The following is a 19,015-nucleotide window of genomic DNA, read 5'->3' on the forward strand; positions in this document are numbered from 1 at the left end:
TCCTGCCCTGAATTTTAAACAGTAATGATGTAACATTCAATTTACAGGTACTTACTTCTATCAATGTGCACTATTCAATTTACACTCAGCAAAGTTTGTAATATTTAATTAATAAACTGTTAACAACTTGGCATAGTATCCTGACCTGAACAAGATAAACTGATGTATTTTCGGATTCAGCGATGCAAAATTGTATAAAATCAGTTGAAAAAACAGAGACAACTTACAAAAGATTTGTGTAAAAATTGTAAGCCAGTGTTAGAAGTGTACATTTGTAACTTGCTTCCCTCTCTTACGCCATCTCCTTCACTCCTTTGCATAATTAATATATGCCTCAAATTGAACTGGTGGATGAACCATGCTTTTTTTCATTCACTATTAATCTCATAAGAAACACAAGTTCGTAGGAAAACCTTCCGTAGCTCGAACAGTCTGGGCTACCCAGTTCTCTCCCTTCTCTGCAGCTCCAGGCGTACCAATGTTTTTTAAGGGATCTTTCTCGGAAAGATTTTAGACAATGCACATCTCAAATGTTGCCAGCTTTAATTGACACATTGGAAACATTGCTTGAGCAAAAGACTATCAATCAAGGACTATCAATTGAACATTTTTAGAGGGATTTTTTTTTTTTGTAGGTGCTCATACTAATTACAGGTGAGTTTGAAATTCTCAGTTCTGCAATTTATGTATGAATTAATGATTTAAAACATTTATTGTTGTGAGTTGTGTTTGTATTTCAGCTAAGTATTTGAAAGTATTTTCATTCTCATGAATCCTTTTTAGTTACATTTATAATATTTCTAATTATTCAATTACTTTATCTTGGAAATAATTCTTGCAAATAAATATGGACCAATTGTGACTATATTTTAATATGATGTGTGCTCATATTGTGGAAAAAAGAGAAAAAAGTTTCTTCAATGCTATCATAGACTGAATTGCAAGATACAGCCAAATATCATGTTTTTTGTCACATTCTTACATATATCATTCATTTTTTCATCTCTTCACAGGTCCAAGCGCTTTCTGTCATTTATTGATAGCTGTCTAGTTAAGAACCATCTGCACCGGCCCACAACGGACGTCCTGCTGAGGCATGCCTTCATCCGAGATTTGACTAATGAGAGACAAGTTCGCATCATGCTCAAAGATCACCTCGACAGAACCAGAAAGAAAAAGGAGAAAGGTAATTGGGTGTTGTTTGTCAACAGACCCTGTGGAAAACCAACATTAACAATGTTATTATACTTACAGTAAAGGGGGCATACAGTGCATTTGCAAAGTATTCCTAGTGCTTCACTTTTTCCACATTTTGTTTTGTTACAGCCTTGTTTCAAAATTGAATTAATTAATTTTAAAAATTCTACACACAGCACCCCTTAATGACAACATGAAACATGTTTACATGCATGTAAACTTTATAATACATATTGCTGCTATATTTTTAGTTTTTTATTTAAATATAAACACAGGAAAAGCAAGATAAGGGGATATGTTGATAGAAAAATAATTAATTAATGTTTTTGTTTGTTGTAATGGAGATATGTTGCCTTTTTGTGAACAGAGCACATGCAGGGGCCAAAAATAATACATTTAAAGAACTACCTATGATCATGTTTTTTACTTAATGAGTTGATATTCAAGGGGTGTAAGACCCTTGTCTTGTCCAGCAAATGTCAGATGTACAGGCATCCATTTTCATCTGCGAACCTATTAGACAGAAGCGCAAGAAAGAGAGTATAAATAAGGGACAACCGTGAGAGAGTTGCTGAGTGTGGAAGAAAGTAGGGAACAGAAAATCCATGTGGTTCTAATCTTCTGTTAGCTTATAAAAACGGTAATGACTAAAATGTGAGTGTTCATAAATGAAATACTAGTCATATGAGTGTGTGGGGGGGAGGGGGGGGGGGGGGAAACACATACTGTAGCGCTTTATTGATTAAAAAAAAAGGTCAATTAAAATGATGCAGTATGGGGGTCTGGGTTTTTGCAAAGGGTCCCTTTTTTTTAGCCCCATAATTGTCTTTTGTGTCAACAAAACCTGGCATTAAACCGTGTAGTGTCTCAGCAAACTGATTTTTGGCTCGGATACCAATGGCATGAGCCCAAACGACATCACCATCAGAGAGAGAAATTTCTCTGTCCATTGCGCATGGAGAACGGATTATCTGGCTTCTTTTAGTATGCGCAAACACCAGTATTCTGCAACCCTTCCACAAGTCCATGGTAACATATGGTGTGCCAGTTAAATGTTCACATTATAACAAGATGCTTCCAGACCATATGTTAACCAAATGTTATTCTACGCTCCCGTGGCCCATCTTCCTCCCCAATCGACAATATGCTTCCTGGAGCCACAGAGGAAGAGTTGCATGCACATATCAGTGGGACTCGGAATAAAATTGTATTTACAGGTTAAATGCGGACATGGCCCTACAGATGAATACAAATAATGTTTTGATATAAGGAAGTCCACTAGAAGGAAGAATTTCAGCAAAGACTTGAGAATTCTATTGTAAGTTCACAGGAGCAAACAATTAGTATTGCGTAATGTTTAATTATGACAAAGCACAGCTCTAGAGATTTACTGTATGTACTTCTTAACCCCTCCAGGCAACAGCCATTACCAAACATCATGTGTCCAACACTGTAAGCCTACTTTAATAGACAAACTTCAGTGTTAAAACACAGGCAGGCAGCTAAGAGGGTTGGGACACAAGTGGTTTCGGGTGTCTGGTACTATTCCATTTGATACTATAATTCACTATACAAAATTCAGATTTCCTAATTCAGAGCATTCTTTTTTGGGGTTTATACTGTAAATAATTAACAATATTAACACGTAATTCTCTTGCTCGTCCTGCGGTGCTTCTCAGAGGGTCCAGAGTATGAATACAGTGGAAGTGAAGAGGAAGAAGACGAGGTCACAGACGAGGAAGGAGAACCCAGGTAAGTACGACTACAAGAAAAGTAAGCACAGCTGCAAGGATGAAATCACAGGACACATTACTTTAAAATTACTTGATGTATTCATTTATCTGTACTTGGCAATTATCCAATAGTTGTTATTATGTATCAGTAGCAGGCGGTGTATTTGGTATCTGGGATTTCTTTAAAGTTACATACATCATTCACCACTACTGATTCTGAAGGCCCTGGGCAGAGTACATTGACACAGCAGTATATAGAGGCTGAAATCTTATTGGACAAAAAAAAGCTAACATGCACTTACACATACCAGAAGCCGTGCAATGAGCAGAAATGCTACAAAATGAAGAGAAAAGACTGTTGGGAACAAATTAATACAATTTCATGGGGGGGGGGGAATATGATTTACGGTGTAAATGTAAGTCAGTGCTTCTGATTGTGTTTAGGCCAGCAGAAAATATCTTGCTGGCCCTTAACGTTCACCACTGGTAGGTATTCCTCCTTAATTAGTCTCTAATCAAGAGTGCAGTACATTGTTGATGAAACTGAAGACCAGTGGATGGCTTAAGTAACTACTAATTTTATAATTGGAAATGCTTAAAAATGTGCATTGACATTTTGGTTTACATTGTTTTATCATCAACCTAAATATGATATGATTATAATAATAATTGGGAAATTAATCAGTCTTTAATTAATATTGCTCTAATACAGTATAGCACACATAGTAATTAGAATGTCTGTGTATTTCGCTATCTCCATTGCTTCATCTAGCTCCATAGTGAATGTTCCTGGCGAATGGACCTTAAGGCGGGAGTTTCTGCGTTTACAGACAGAGGATCGAGAAGAGAGCCAACATAGGGGCCACAGAGTTGGTGGGGATCAGCAGAGACAACAGGTAAGTTGATTTTTTTTGATACACCATTATCACACAATGACATACTATTATAAATACAACCGTGTGACACAATTACTACGGTAATTGTTCACTTTTGTTTTCACCATTTCCCAAACAAACTTATTCACTTTCATTGGTGCAACGTACCGAGATGCATGGATTTCTATCAATATCAAATACTGTATCAATATTGTAATCTCAGTTTCCTGTTTCTGTGTCATGATATTCATTTGCCTGCAAGCTTTAGTCTCAATATGATGTTGTAATATCTTGACGTGATGTTCCATTGCAGCAAGGACTCAAACATGAGACTATTAGTACCGGTAATTTTAAATGGGGTCCAAGCCCTGCACCGAATAGTGAAAATCCACAAATAATTGACACCTCCCCAAAATGAGGTTGTAATTGCTTATAGATGCCACAAAATGGTTCATCATCATGAACCAATTTTACTTAAACAACTGCATTCAGTAGTTCAATTATTCAACACAAATAAATTGCCTACACTGTCACACATGAGGCTTATTGATAGTGCAGTGGTACCTTGACCTACGAATGACCCGACTTTTATTTTATTTTTTAGATATGAGCCGTCACTCGGCCAATTGTTTTTGTCTTTGTTTTTTGACTTACGAGCGCTAAATGGTGGCAAGGGACTTTGGTGTAAGCATCAGATAGTGAACAATTCTTTAAAAAAGATGCCAAATGCTTGCTTCAAGCTGTATATTGCCATTCCCAGTTGAGGTTTACACATACAACAAAGAGATTTACATATTGTGTATTTATTTAAACCACAGCTGCTAGCCTAACGTAATTAGCATTGATGTTGCGGTAGTTATAGCCCTTTAAACAAGAGATACTGTATTTGAATATAAACACAGCAAGAGATGCAGACGGACGATATACTGTAACAATACTCAATATTCTTATATTCTTTATCCTCTGCAAAAATGACTAATATTACTGCGGCTTACTGAGTCATGTAGTTGTGAAACTCATCATTTATTGTGAATATCAGTATTATACTGTCACCTGGTGACCAAGGCATGCGCAACACAAGGAGAACAATGTAAAGGAGAATTGAAGCATGAAATCATGATGCACGTGTGTTTTCATGAAGGAGGATAGGTTCCCCTGAATAATCTGCAAATAGGTCAATTTACGAAGGCCAAACCACAAATATGTGGGGGTTCACTGTAGTCGAGTCTGCTGCAAATTAGATTAAGCCACGTTTTAGCCAAGCAGCACAGTTCATGATGTCACGATATGAGTCAGAACGCTAAACTCATATCTTGTTTGCATTTCTACTGCAGGGTTGGGAGTAGGTGGAATGGTGACAGCTGCATCTGCAAATCTTAAACCAAAGTATTTTTAAATGACTTATGACATATTCCATTCTTACATTCTATTGTATCACAGAAGTGACAGTTTTCTGCTGACGAATCAATTGTGTTCATTTCCACAAGTGAACACAACATAATACTGCATCCAGTTTTCCAATTAAAGGGTTTCAAAATGAGTGTTCATGTGATTTTCCTCACTGAAAAATATGGTATAACATCTGAGGGACACAAAAGGGGATCAATGTTTTTAGAAAAAAAACAAAATCTGTCATTCAAGTTCACATTTGTGCCTTGGCATTGCAGCAAATAGCTGAGCAAGAACAATACAAGCAGCAGTTACTGGCTGATCGACAGAGGAGGATCCAACAACAACATGAGAAACGACAAATGTTAGAAGATGTAAGTGCGATTTGTTTGAGTTATTTGTAACTAAACAAAATAAGAAACTTGGATTTAATTGGAATGTTTCCAACAATAGAGGCGACAGCTGTCAGACGCTGCCTTTCACTGGGCACAACTACAAGAGCTTATACTTGGGGAGGAATCTGATAACCATGACAACAGAATCCTAAAGAATGACAGATATCAGAGAAATGACAGGAAACAGGTAAAGATCACATTTTAATTATTTGTCTTCAAGTTGTTTGAGAACTTGTCAAACATTGCAACAAAATGTTGACCTTTTGTACGGACTGGTTAAAAATGCTTTTGAAAGACCACTGCCATGCCCTTGTTCATATTTCATACATACACCGTTTTTTCCCGTGTCTTGTTAACAACCCTATCAAGTCGAGTTATGTAGTATCAAGTTATGTTATATTATATTACTACCATTTCTACAAAAAGAAGCACCATAATATCAAATATGGACTGTCAAAGATGAAGATGACTGCCGGTGACAAAAACCTAATGGCATATCAATTCAAAAGGCAATATATGGTTTTGTTTTCTTTTGTTTTAATATGAGCTGTTTAAAAAATTTTATATAATTTTTCTGCATTTTTCTTCCACTTCCATGATTACATAACTGCAATATTTTTGAATGCAATCTAATAGTTCTGTAATTAAACATCAAACAGCGCTGGGTTGTTATGTGGCAGATGCAGTAGACAGTTAACAGTTGAATATCATGTTTCCATGCAAATTTGTCGGAAATGGAAGTGAAACCAAAAATAGGAAATAGTGCACCTGTTGCAAGCACATGTTTCTGGAACATTCCATCCATCCATCCATCCATTTTATGAGCCGCTTATCCTCACAAGGGTCGCGGGAGTCCTGGAGCCCATCCCAGCTGTCTTCGGGCACCCTGAACTGGCTGCCACCCAATCGCAGGGCACATAGAAACAAACAACCATCCGCACTCACATTCACATCTACGGGTAATTTAGAGTCTTCAATTAACCTACCATGCATGTTTTTGGGTTGTGGGAGGAAACCGGAGTGCCCGGAGAAAACCCACGGAGGCACGGGGAGGAGCCGCTGGAACATTTCAATTCAAGTAATTTCAAATATAGACAACTCTTTTGTACCTGCCTTATCATTTCAGGCAAAACCTGTAGTCAATCAGGGTTGCAAGCGTGTTAAGCGACTACTATTGTATATTGGTGACATAAACCACTGCTAGTCGTTCATTGGGTCAAGTAGATTTGTCATCAGTGTAATATTTAAATTCATGGCAACAAATAACAAGAACACACATGCTATTATTGGTCTACCTTGTTGCTTTTCCTCAGCTCTGAGCGATGCAGTATTATACATAACAGGCTCCACTTTGCTGAAGCGTTTTTTTTGTGTTGCCCTCAGTCTCCTCGAACAAATTTCTTTTCCTTACTGTAGCCAAAAGTCAGATGCTGAAAAGTAAATACTTGGAGACCCTCATTCTCCTCCACTGTTGCTATTTGTTAGCATCTAATTTTAACTGATGCATTCAGTGCAGTATGTTTTTCACAGTTTCCAGCAGTGCTATTTTGTAGTAAAAAAAAACAACCACCCAAAACCAAGGCAAGTAGTGTGACATTTATTTACTTTATGATCCAGTTAAGCTTTGTTTTAGAGTCATCATCTCTCTTTGTGACGTATCAGGTCCTTGGTCAAAACCTCAACCAACACCTAGATACACAGATACACTATTTGGGCATGTAAAAAATTTTCCATAGAAATTTAAAAAGAGGTCATTGTAAAATATTTAGTATCGTGCGTTAGCTAAGAGCTTCCCACCATCTTGTAATCTCTGAATATTTTAGATCCCACCTCGCAGAAGTCATCTTTCGACCTCAGAGTATCACAATTATTTTGTGTGTGTGATGTGTGGGTTTTAGTACATGCACTCTTGTGCCTGTGTGTACTCTATGTAGAGAGCGGGTGATTCTGGTGCTTAAATTACAGGTAAATTAATGGTGGCTGAATCACATTTCTACAACGTCCACTACGTGTACATAAAGTGTGTCTTATGTGTGTTTATGTCTTTAACAGGACCATGCAGACAGACAATGGAATGCTGATGTGTCCGTAAGGCCCCTAGACTCAGAGCAGGTACCTAATTTTCAACGTTCTGCTTTTTCACAATTCATTCTCCATTTTGATATATGTGCACTCAGAATAAGTCAGTGAGAGTCTGTAACCTGCCTTTGTGTCTGCAAATCGTTGACCAGTAAAGAGCAAGTTTGAGTTCTTTGTTTATTGTAGTTGTAGTTGTGACAGTGAAAAATGTGGCTCAATTCCCATTTGGATGTTACAAGACTATCATTTTATGCTTTGAAGAATGATCTGGAGCGACCTAGAGATGCAATTGTTACATGCATGTGAGTGTCTACCCCAAAGTAAGAGGACAGAATTCAGAGTCAGTGAGATAGTACGCGAGGGAAAAAAGGCATAATGCAAAGTGCCACGCACAGCGCTTAGTAAAAGGAAATGTAGAAAGAAAGATAGAATGTAGTTCAGCCGTCTAATTGATTGGAGACCCTTGGTTAGTACAGACCGTGTTTATCATTTTGGCGTGAAGTGAAGGGAAAAGTATTAGTTCTCAAGGACTCCCGTTAGGATTAAGACAGAAGACGATGTCGTGCACTGTGCAGTAGCTGGGGTGTTAGATCCTGACAAGCTTTAAAGCTAATGTTTATCACAGCAGGCCCTCCGTTTTTGTTATAAAGCCTCTCTCTCGACTGTTCGCTGCATGTCTTCTCTTCCTTTCCTTGTTTTCTCACTGTTGCCCTCCCTCTGGTATTCACAGCATGCACCTTGCTTCTTTTTCTACTTTTACTTTTGTCCTGTCTCTCCGTATTCCTTCTAAAATGTTCGGATTATTTTCAAAAGGTTGTCTGCAGCATGCCTCCTTGTGCGATCACTATAGTCTTTCAGGAGTGGTTGATTCAGCTAAAAACATAGATGCAAAGTCCCTGGTACACCCAGATGTAACTTTTTTGTGAAAATCTCAGAGCAAGCAATGTTCCTTATTGTTAACCAAATAATGATTGAGAGGCATACAGTAGACTACAGTCATTAGTGTCATTTTTTTTTTTTTTGGGGGGGTCAGGTTACTGCATGTAGGTACTTCCACACTGTTTAACATCAATGATTTTAAGCCATTTTTGAAAAATAAGCTTTCATCAATTTGTTAGTGAACACACAATGATCATCATTTTCAGGATGAACAGACAATAGATTGAAAAGTGGTAGAATTCTTGATTTTTTTTTAAATACAGAATTTTACTTTACTAGACTAATTGGTTTGTACTCTTTTTTTTGCAGCAATATATAACATAAAATTAATTTGTTAGAAAACATATTTTCATATGTGCACATTAAGACCAATGCCCCATGTTTGTGGTTTTCTGTAAGTGTAAAATTGCATTCTTCAAACATTTACTGTGATCGAAAAACAAAAAAAACAAAAAATTTTCATCTTTCATACTGCCTTTAGAGTCCTAAACTATATATTAATTAACCCAGGGTGTCTTCTTGTATTTCACAAAAATGCCAAAATGACTTATCTTTTGTTGTGTTGGATCGGTGACATTAGCTTCTGTATATGTTTCGTCACCAGTTCCAGATGCTGTATGTTCTGTTTTATTTTGTATGGATGTTGTACATTCAAGCAAGTTTTTTCTCATACTTTATATTTAGAATACTAGTAGAGAGAGTAGATTCAGTGTTTGCAAAACATTGATGTGTTTGAGATGATGAACAGAAATTAAAATGTACTTACACACATGGGCTAAATTGTTTCTTTCTTTAACAGGAAGGTACCAGCAATTTTGCCCATGTCCTGTGTAAAGGCTCGGAAACAAAATATATTAGCAGTCGTAGAAGTCAAGATTTCAGAGTCGCTATGGATGCCTTAACACCGTTGACTGGCTCACTCACATCTTCCCTACCTTTAATCCTCCTCGCTTCGCACCCCTCCTACACCTGTTAAAGATCAGTTGCAACTTCCAGTGAACTACATGGTGTCCCAGGTCCAGAATCAGTCATTCTTTTCCCTTTTAGGAGTGAAGTTTACATTGTGTCTGTGTGTGTGTGTGTTTGTGTGTGTGTGTGTGTGTGTGTGCGTGTGTGTGTGTGTTTAAGTCGATGAAGTGATAAATATAATAAATAAACTGGATGTAGCTGCTTTATTACATCACACTGATTTGTTTTGACTCACTTCTGCATTTTTTGACACAAGGGAATGTGCAGTGGAAAGTGTTTGCAAAGCGCTTAGTTGTAAAAGGTGTTTTCTAAAAGAATTAGTGATCAGAATCAGAATCCTCTTTATTCGCCAAGTATGTCAAAAACACACAAGGAAATTGTATCTGGTAGTTGGAGCCGCTCTAGAACGACACACAATTGACAGAGAATACTTTAAAGGCATAAAGACATTGAGGGGAAAAAAAAAAAAAAACAGTCACTGAGCAGTAAAAGGTTGCTAGTAATGTCGGTACAATTGTTTTTTTGGGGTTTTTTTTTTCTTTTGACAATTGTGCAAAAAGACTGCTCTAAGTTGGAAATGACTAATAGAATAATCGTCCGGTGCAATAACCGTTGTGCAAAGGGCGCCGAGACTTCAAGAAATGTAAGCAGTTTAAAGTGACTACTGAGTGAGTGCGATAATCTGGTACAATGTCGATTGTGCCAATGTTGCAGATGCTACTCAGTTGATTGTGCAAATGTTGCAGATGCTACTCAGGCACATGAGTGACCAGTATCGGTCAAAAAGGGATATACAAATAGTGCAGTGTGGCGAGATTACTACAGTGAGTGCATGAATAATGTATAATTGGCCCAACAGAAATGTGACCAACTCAAGCCAGAAAATTGGCAGCGTGTTGCAATGGAATTGTAAGTTAACTGTTTAAGAAGTTAACGGCAAAAGGGAACAAGCTGACGGCAAAAGGGAAGAAGCTGTTGGAATGTCGGCTTGTTTTAGTTTGCATTGTTCGGTAGCGCCTACCTGAGGGAATAAAGCTGGAAGAGGTGGTGACCAGGATGTGTAGGGTCCAAGAGGATTTTACATGCACTTGTCTTAGTTCTGGCAGCGTGCAAATCCTCAAGGGTCAAGGGTGTGTAGGGGGTACCGAGCAATCTTTTCAGCAGTTTTGATTGTCCGTTGCAGTCGGAGTTTGTCCTTTTTTGTAGCAGGACCAAACTAGACAGTGATGGAAGAACGCAGGACTCATTCGATGACTGCTGTGTAGAACTGCCTCAACAACTCTTTTGGCTGGTCGTGCTTACTCAGATGCCGCAGGAAGTACATCCGCTGCTGGGCCTATCTGAGGATGGAGTTGATGTTGATCTCCCACTTCAGGTCCTGAGAGACTGAAATTCCCAGGAACTTGAAGGTCTCGACGGTTGACACAGGGCAGTTGGACAGTGTGAGGGGAAGCTGTGGCGAAGGATGCCTCCTGAAGTCCACAATCATCTCTACAGTCCTGAGTTTGTTCAGCTCCAGGTTGTGTCGGCCGCAACACAGCTCCAGCCGCTCCACTTCCTGTTGATGCGCAGACTCGTCACCGTCTTTGATGAGGCTGATGACTGGTGTTGTCTGCAAACTTCAGGAGTTTGACAGCCGGGTACGTTGATGTGCAGTCGTTCGTGTAGAGAGAGAAGAGCACAATCTGGGGGCGCCCCGGTGCTGGTGGTGCGTGTAGATGAGGTGGTGTCCCCCAGCCTCACCTGCTGTGTCCTGCCCATCAGGAAGCTGTAAATCCACTGGCAGATGGCAGGTGAGACGCTGAGCTGGAGAAGCTTGGAGGAGAGGAGTTCGGGGATGATGGTGTTGAACGCAGAGCTGAAGTCCTCAAACAGGATCCTCGTGTAGCTCCCACGCCGTCGAGGTGTTCTAGGATGAAGTGTAGTCCGATGTTGACTGCGTCTTCCGCAGACATGTTTGCTCGGCAGGCAAACTCAAGGGTGTCCAGCAGGGGACCTGTGACGCTCTTGAGGTGGTCCAGCACGAGGCGCTCAAAGGACTTCATGACCACAGATGTCAGGGTGACAGGCCTGTAGTCATTCAGACCCGAGATTTCAGGTTTCTTGTGGACTGGTATGATGGTGGAGCGTTTTAAACAGGATGGTACCTCGCACAGTTCTAGAAACCTATTGAAGATCTGTGTGAAGACTGGAGCGAGCTGGTCCGCTCAGACTTTGAGGCAGGATGGGGACACAAGGTCTGGGCCCAGCACTTTGTTAATCTTTTGTTGTCTGAAGATACGTCTCACATCCTGTTCGTGGATGGTCAACGCAGAAGTCAGAGGTGTGATGGTGGTCGTTAGGTGCGGCTGGGTGGGTGTGTGTTTGTGAATGTGTCCTTTTCAAATCTGCAGTAGATTGTTCTCAGCTTGGGGAGTTGGTCGCTTGTAATTGGTTAGCGATTGTAATGCATGCCAGACTGATTTAGAGTCATTAACGGTAAACTTTACTACATGGTTTCTCTTTGCAATGTTAATTTCTTTCGTCAGCTGGTTTTTAGCGCGATTATACAGATATGCATCCTCTTTAGCCTGGTGAAGTTGCTTAGGTTTGTCAGTGAACCACGGCTTGTTGTTATTGAATGTGCGAAATGACTTTGTTGGTACAGACACCTCTTCACAGAAACTGATACAGGATGTGACATTGTCCGTATATTCATCAGGCTGCCAGCTGAATTTTCAAAGACACTCCAGTCTGTGCAGTCTAGACAGCTTTGAAGTTCTATCTTTGCTTCGTTGGTCCACTTTTTCACTGTTTTCACCGTAGGTTTCGCGCATTTAAGTTCTTGCCTGTATGTTGGAATTAAATGAATTAAGCAGTGATCAGACGAGCCCAGAGCTGCACGGGGGATAGCATGGTATGCATTATTTAGTTTAGTATAGCAGTGGTCTAAAATGTTATTTTCCTTGGTAGGACAGTCAATGTGCGACTTGTATTTAGGGAGTTTGTGATTGAGTTTAGCTTTGTTAAAGTCCCCGAGAATAATAAGGGGTGAGTCTGGGTGGGGTTTTTTTTTCAATTTCGTTTACTTGTTCAGCGAGCGTTAGCAGTGCGGCATTCGTGTTAGCTTGGTGTGGAATGTAAACACTGGCGAGAATGAAAGATGCGAGTAGAATGGCTTACAGTTCAAAAACAGCGACTCTGTAGTGTGTGCTGAGCTCCATGATGTCCGTACACCATTTTTCGTTGATAGAGAAGCATATCCCGCCGCCTTTTTTTGTTTTCCCCGAGAACTCCATGGTGCGGTCTGCCCGGTGAAGTTGGAAGCCGGCTCATCCATTTTGTTGGGTAGGGAGCGTAGATTCGCGAGGTGCATCGACGGGAACGCCAATCTGTATCCTCTCTTGCAGAGCTTACTTGGTGGTGAATAAGATGTCCATTTTAGTTGTCACATTGAAAGCGTCAGTATAGTTAGACCTCGGTAAACAATATGGAATGTTGACTAATTTATGTAAACTACAATGTACAGGTCCGTGACCCTAGTGAGGATAAGCGGTACAGAGAATGGATGGATGGAACAATGTACAAGTCAACTATACGACAACCCACAAACCAGCACCTGAGTGTGATGATTGTTTACATTGTTTTTTCGGTGTCATTAGTGACTAGTTTTAGAAACAATGAAAGTAGAACACGATTAGAACTAAAACAAAATAGATTATTTACATTTGTTTTATTTTAACTTACAATTTTCGATAGTGCTCAGGTAGAGCCAATGTGGTGATTGGGCTGAATATGCCTAAATGCTGGATTAAGGTTGGCATTGTTTGACCTGTCCCCTGTGCCCGTAACCCATGCCACTCCAATGTGTTATAGCTATTATTAAATTCAATCAAATTTAATATCCAGATAAACACTGTTGTCGTGTATTTGCTTTCATGGAATTTGTTGAACTTAAAATCTTATTACAAGCTACATTAAAAAGTTTTGAACAGCTTATTTCCTTTCATAGGGTACACAAATTCTGCTTCATTTAGTCGCTTCTTTGCATTGTCTGTTTCTATGTGTGCTTTCCATGTTTGCTGCATAGAGAGCTGTGGCTCCAAATCAGCTGCTTCAGCTTAAGGCCAAGCACTTGCAGCCTCATCTCCAGTCACCAGCCAAGCCCCAGCCTCAGCAGCCCTCAGTCAGGCAGGAGATCCCACCGCACCCTGCCTAAAGACCAAACGCAGCTCCTGTCCCTGCAGCATGACCACAGACAGAGAGAGAGGGAGAGGGAACAGGAGAGGCAAAGAGAAAAGCCAGAGGCAGCTTTCCAAAAGCTAATGGCTAACAGCGGGAACATGGGCGCTCCTGGCGCTACTGCCGCTGCTTCCTTGTCCAGCTGCCCCGCAAACTGCCAGCGCTCAGCGGTAAAGCCATGCCTTCCTTGGCTATCAAACACCTTTTATCATCGTCATTCCCCCCGCGTTGTGTTAAACAGGCTGGCTGTCCTTGGTGTTGTCTAGTCTTTTCACAAATCACTGAACTTCTCTTTTGATGCTCCTGCTTCCTCCTACTCCCCACCACCCACAACCTTACCCCTCATGCTTGTAAAGAAAATAAGTAAAATGTTTTGGTAAAATATGGTTAGGGTGACTCCTGGTTAGACAACAGAAAGGACTTCCATTGTTGCAGGCAGCCTTGAAACTATCATCATTTTCTGCTGTTCAATTAGTGTAGTGGGAATTGCCTAAGCGGCTTTTGCCATAAAATTGCACATTTAATTCACGGTATAATTTCACACAAAATGGTGGTTAAATGTTGTTAAATGTTTAGGCTAATGGAGAGGTATAACTTTTAGGTCTCGTGGTTTTCCTCCTTTTTGGTTTTGCCACAGTTCACTCAAATTCCTATTTCCGGTACTTAAAATGTATGTACTCTACTGCCCTGAATATTAAACATAGTAAGGCATCCTGATTAGACCCACTTCACACTTACAAGCACAATCTGCTTCATGTTTTAGATGGACTACCAGGACTCAGATTTAGCCAGGATGCTTTTAGCTACGGGCCTGCCCAGCGAGATGCACTCAAGGCTAGGCTCTGGTAGCAGTTCTAGTCCTTGTACCCCAGCCATGCAGAGAGCTCACACTAACCAGGTATTTCACAATTCTGTCATGAAAATGAACTGTAGTAAATTCATACCGGTCAAATTCTGATTAAAATTGGATAACATTTCCAGGGTAAAAATGTTGCTGCGTAAATCCTTTGTTAACTGTGCAGGCAATGTAAAAGTAATACTGTCATCCAAGTGAGAAAACGTTAACCTCTGTTATTTGAAGATGTACAAACTATATAAGTGTTAGCTTAATGGCAAAGCTGTAGGGCAAAAATGAATAATATTGCAGCTGGACTAAAGTATTAACACATTATTATTATGATATTATCAGAATCATCTTTATTTGCCAAGTATGTCAAAAACACACAAGGAATTTGTCTCCGGTAGTTGGAGCCGCTCTAGTACGACATCAGACAGCCACTGTGACAAAATATACAAAGACAGACGCAAATGATTGCAATATTATTGCTGCTTTGGATGTGCGTCTGTTTAGTTCAAGTAACTGTCAGTGTTTATTCTTCTCTTGTTGTGTCTTGCTTATACTTTTTTTGGACGGACTGTTGCATAAAGGCTAAACAAAGGGAAAAACCCTTTCGGAGACTTAATCCTTTGATGCTTGCTAAAACGAGTTCTCGTGATGTGCTGAAGTGTCAAGTGACATCATGCATGACTGTGTTTTGAAAAAAATTGATATTTTGCAAACACTTTCTTTTCCCAGGAAGTTTTAGTCAAAAAACTCCAAAGTGTACAAGCATGAGGCATTCAACTTAGAGGTTCCTCAGTACAGTACTTTCAATGCAAACGTTAACATCAGTGTGTGTCTGTATTTTTGTTTGTTTGTTTCACAGAATGCCAATTTGCGCTCAAGTCGACTTGCCCCTCACAGTAGCTCTATGTCAGATATGGCAATATCAATTTTGTCCCCTTTCACGCCTGTGTCACCCTCTGATGATGTGTTCTGGGACTTGGAAACACCACCCAAGGTAGGGTTTGCCTTTTTTTTTTTGTTGTTTTTTTAACTGCCCAGCCAGAAAGCATACACAAGCTATTGCTGACCATAATAAAAGCCCTACATCGTTTATTGTGTTTTCTTGTGAATTTGATCGTGTGGCAAGCTGCCATCAAAAGGAGGAAGTGGTTGCTCCAAGGATGTAAAGTCCTTCACATGGTATTATATTTTTGTGTGTGCTCAGAAGCCCGTGTTCACCAGCAGGACGCTTGCATGAGTGAGTGTGCGTATTTTGCATCAAGTATGTATGATCTGGGCAGAAGGAGACAGTTTATGTTTTACCACACTGTTCTAAAGAAAGAAATCTGTCTTACATACACACAGCCCACTTTCTCTCCCCACTGTTCTGGTGTCTAATATACCTGCTGTCCTGCTAGGTCAAAACAAGATATCCCATTAGGTGTATTTACTAACAGAACAGCATATGGATTTAATAGGACAACTAATAACTACAACAGCGACAGGAAAGGCAATAGAGCTGTCTATTTGCTATGTTGAAATAGCAGGAGGCCATATGGAGTCAGCGGAGCAGTTAATAACTCAATCTCTCCTGTGATTGCGATGCGGCTTTGAAAAGGCACTAACAGTGCCACATAACCTGACACCAGTGCGTGTGTGTGCGCGCGCATGTGTGTGTTATACAGGATATGGACAACTTGCATTCAGCTCACTTCCTTTCCTGTTAGTTGTATCTTCCTCTATGTGACTAGGCCTTGTGACCAAGGAGATTTCAAACCAGACAGTAGTTTTGACAAAAACATAATGTTAAAAAGTAGTAGTTTTGACAAAAACATAATGTTAAAAAATATGTATGTGTAAAATTGAGACATTGCGTTATTCATATTATCCATACTAAATCTGCACAAACACGTAATATCACTTGGTACATTTCTCTTCCGCCCTCCGACTTGTAAATGCAAAGCAGTTCGTGCCTGTCGATGCACATAAACGAGCCTGCTGATCAGCAGTTTTTGAGTAGTGAATCGCTCAGGGTGGGATTTGGATGTTTAAACAGCACTGATAACTTTAATTTGAGTTTGACTTTGCTCAAATGTTTTACAGTTATGGTGTACGGTAAATATGGCTCATTGGGAGCACTAACATCACTTCACTGCTTGTTTGGATGTGTAACATAATGTGTATCGACCTAAGCTATAAAGTAGAGTTAATTGTGGGCACAGTGCCTTGTCTAATCAGGCTTCTAGTGATAATATTAATATAATATTCAGCCAATCAACCAATTAATTACTAAAAAAATATTTTATTCACAAATGTAGGTGACACGATAATGTAAATCCTCAGATGGCCAGATCAAATAACCGAGCGGTAACCCTGTACTTTGCCCACCCTTGAATTAGACTGGTCTGAGCAACAGCGTGCCAATCATAATTTAATAAAACATAAAATAGGAGTTTCGATAAATTATACCTCCATCAATCATTACCTGTGGAACTATTTTCATTACACCATTACAGCTAACACTCACATAACATAAAATATAGAGAAGGCCAAATTAAGTTGATCTCTTAAAGGTTTTAGTGCATTTTATTTTCATTCTGAAGTTTCACCCGAAAGCCCAATATCCCTAACTTTGAGAGCAGTGTGTTAGAGTCAGAGTTTACATAGAGGTAATCAATTTCATATGCCAGAATAGTTTTACTTAGGAAGTGTCACGTGCTTCTCGACAAGACCCTTGCTCTACGAACTGCACTTGTAAAGTATAGTATTCTGCATGTGTGTAACTACAATTCTACCTCTAAAAATGTGTGTTATTTTCAGTTTGTTCAAATAATTTATGTATTTTCGGGGTCCTCTGTACGGTATACTGTATGTAATAAAATATAAATGGTATTTTCTAGGTCCCGGAACGTACTACCTCTAAGTTCTACTGCAGAGAACTAGTGAAGGGACACAACACGGCAGCTTCCAGGTAGTAACAGGATGTTTCTATATTTCTGCACTACTGCCTCAGATTCAAATGGTGGACTCAAAGTGGGTGGCACGGTGGGCGACTGTTTAGCACATCTGCCTCACAATTCTGAGGACAGGGGTTCAAATCCTGGCCCCGCCTGTGTGGAGTTTGTATGTTCTCCCCGTGCCTGCGTGGGTTTTCTCCGGGCACTCCGGTTTCCTCCCACATCCCAAAAACATGCATGATTGATTGGAAACTCTGAATTGCCCTTATGTGTGAATGTGAGCGCGAATAGTATGATCAGTCAATAGTATGCCAGCCAATCGCAGGGCACATACAAACAAACAACCATTCGCACTCACATTCACAACTACGGGAAATTTAGAGATGTCAATTAACCTACCATGAATATTTTTGGGATGTGGGAGGAAATCGGAGTGCCCGGAGAAAACCCACGCAGGCACGGGGAGAACATGCAAACTCCACACAGGCGGGGCTGGGGATCGAACCCCGGTCCTCAGAACATGTTACTTAAATTACTATGTAAGTACAATGATTTCATTTTCATATATTTAAGTGCTGTGTTAATATTCAAACTGTGCATAATGTTACAGCGGCTTCCAATAATGTTAAATGTAACTATGATATTGTTGGTGGTGATTGGTGTAAAAGGTTTGAAAACCACTTAAATAAGCAACTGCATCCTAAATAAGGGCTTACAGCTTTAAAAAAAAAAAAAAAAAAGGAGGGGGGGGGCAAAATTTGGCTACTCTTTCAGCTATATCACCTTCGTTTTGTTTCCTCAATGGTGTCTTTAGGAAATGTTAAAGGTCCCCTTCCATCGGGTTCCATTTTTTTTCTACTGTTTTATGCATACCATAAGTCAAGATGAGTCTGTGACATGGTTTAATTTTGACATGTATGCGGTTTGTTGATTAAATTCAAAAGGTAATAAACGGCATAAGGCTTGCAAAACAAGTGGATTTGAAATCGCTGACAGTGTGACGTAGTTTTTTAACAATTAACATTCAAGTAGCTGCCCTTCTTGCAGACGTTGTGATCTTGGACCAATCAGAGCAATGTTGTTTTCCATCTTTAAATTGGGGAAGATGAGCGATCCAATCAGAGCAAAGCTCATTTACATGTCGCACAATAATGAGAACTCCGACCATCTTGAATGCCAAGCGGAGAAGACCTACGAGAATAGTTTGAAAAAGGACATTTTCCAACCCTAAATATCTTGCAAACCAGATAAAAGAATATCATAGATTATAAAAAACATTTTTTTTTAAATCATGGACCTGGAATGAGGCTTCAGAGAATGCTGGTGTTTTATTTTACTTGTCATTAAGAAGTAAATATACTATGGAATAATTACCAGTATGTCTATTTCTGTCACCTGTAACCAGTATTGAAGAAGTTATCAAAGCAAGACTGGA

General features: G+C 39.7%; 1 protein-coding gene across 1 annotated transcript in view; it reads left to right on the top strand.

Moving 5' to 3' along the window:
* LOC133408040 (mitogen-activated protein kinase kinase kinase kinase 4-like) overlaps positions 1-19,015 on the top strand; it is a 60,902-nt gene that overhangs the window by 22,727 nt on the left and 19,160 nt on the right. The window contains 11 exon segments of the mRNA XM_061686523.1: positions 1,014-1,186; positions 2,877-2,949; positions 3,703-3,826; positions 5,473-5,568; positions 5,648-5,776; positions 7,642-7,701; positions 13,646-13,741; positions 13,743-13,967; positions 14,561-14,695; positions 15,504-15,638; positions 17,524-17,594. Of these exon segments, the coding sequence (XP_061542507.1) occupies positions 1,014-1,186; positions 2,877-2,949; positions 3,703-3,826; positions 5,473-5,568; positions 5,648-5,776; positions 7,642-7,701; positions 13,646-13,741; positions 13,743-13,967; positions 14,561-14,695; positions 15,504-15,638; positions 17,524-17,594 (1,317 nt within the window).

This window comes from Phycodurus eques, chromosome 9 (genome assembly GCF_024500275.1).
Source record: "Phycodurus eques isolate BA_2022a chromosome 9, UOR_Pequ_1.1, whole genome shotgun sequence".
NCBI classification, from domain to species: Eukaryota; Metazoa; Chordata; class Actinopteri; order Syngnathiformes; family Syngnathidae; genus Phycodurus; species Phycodurus eques.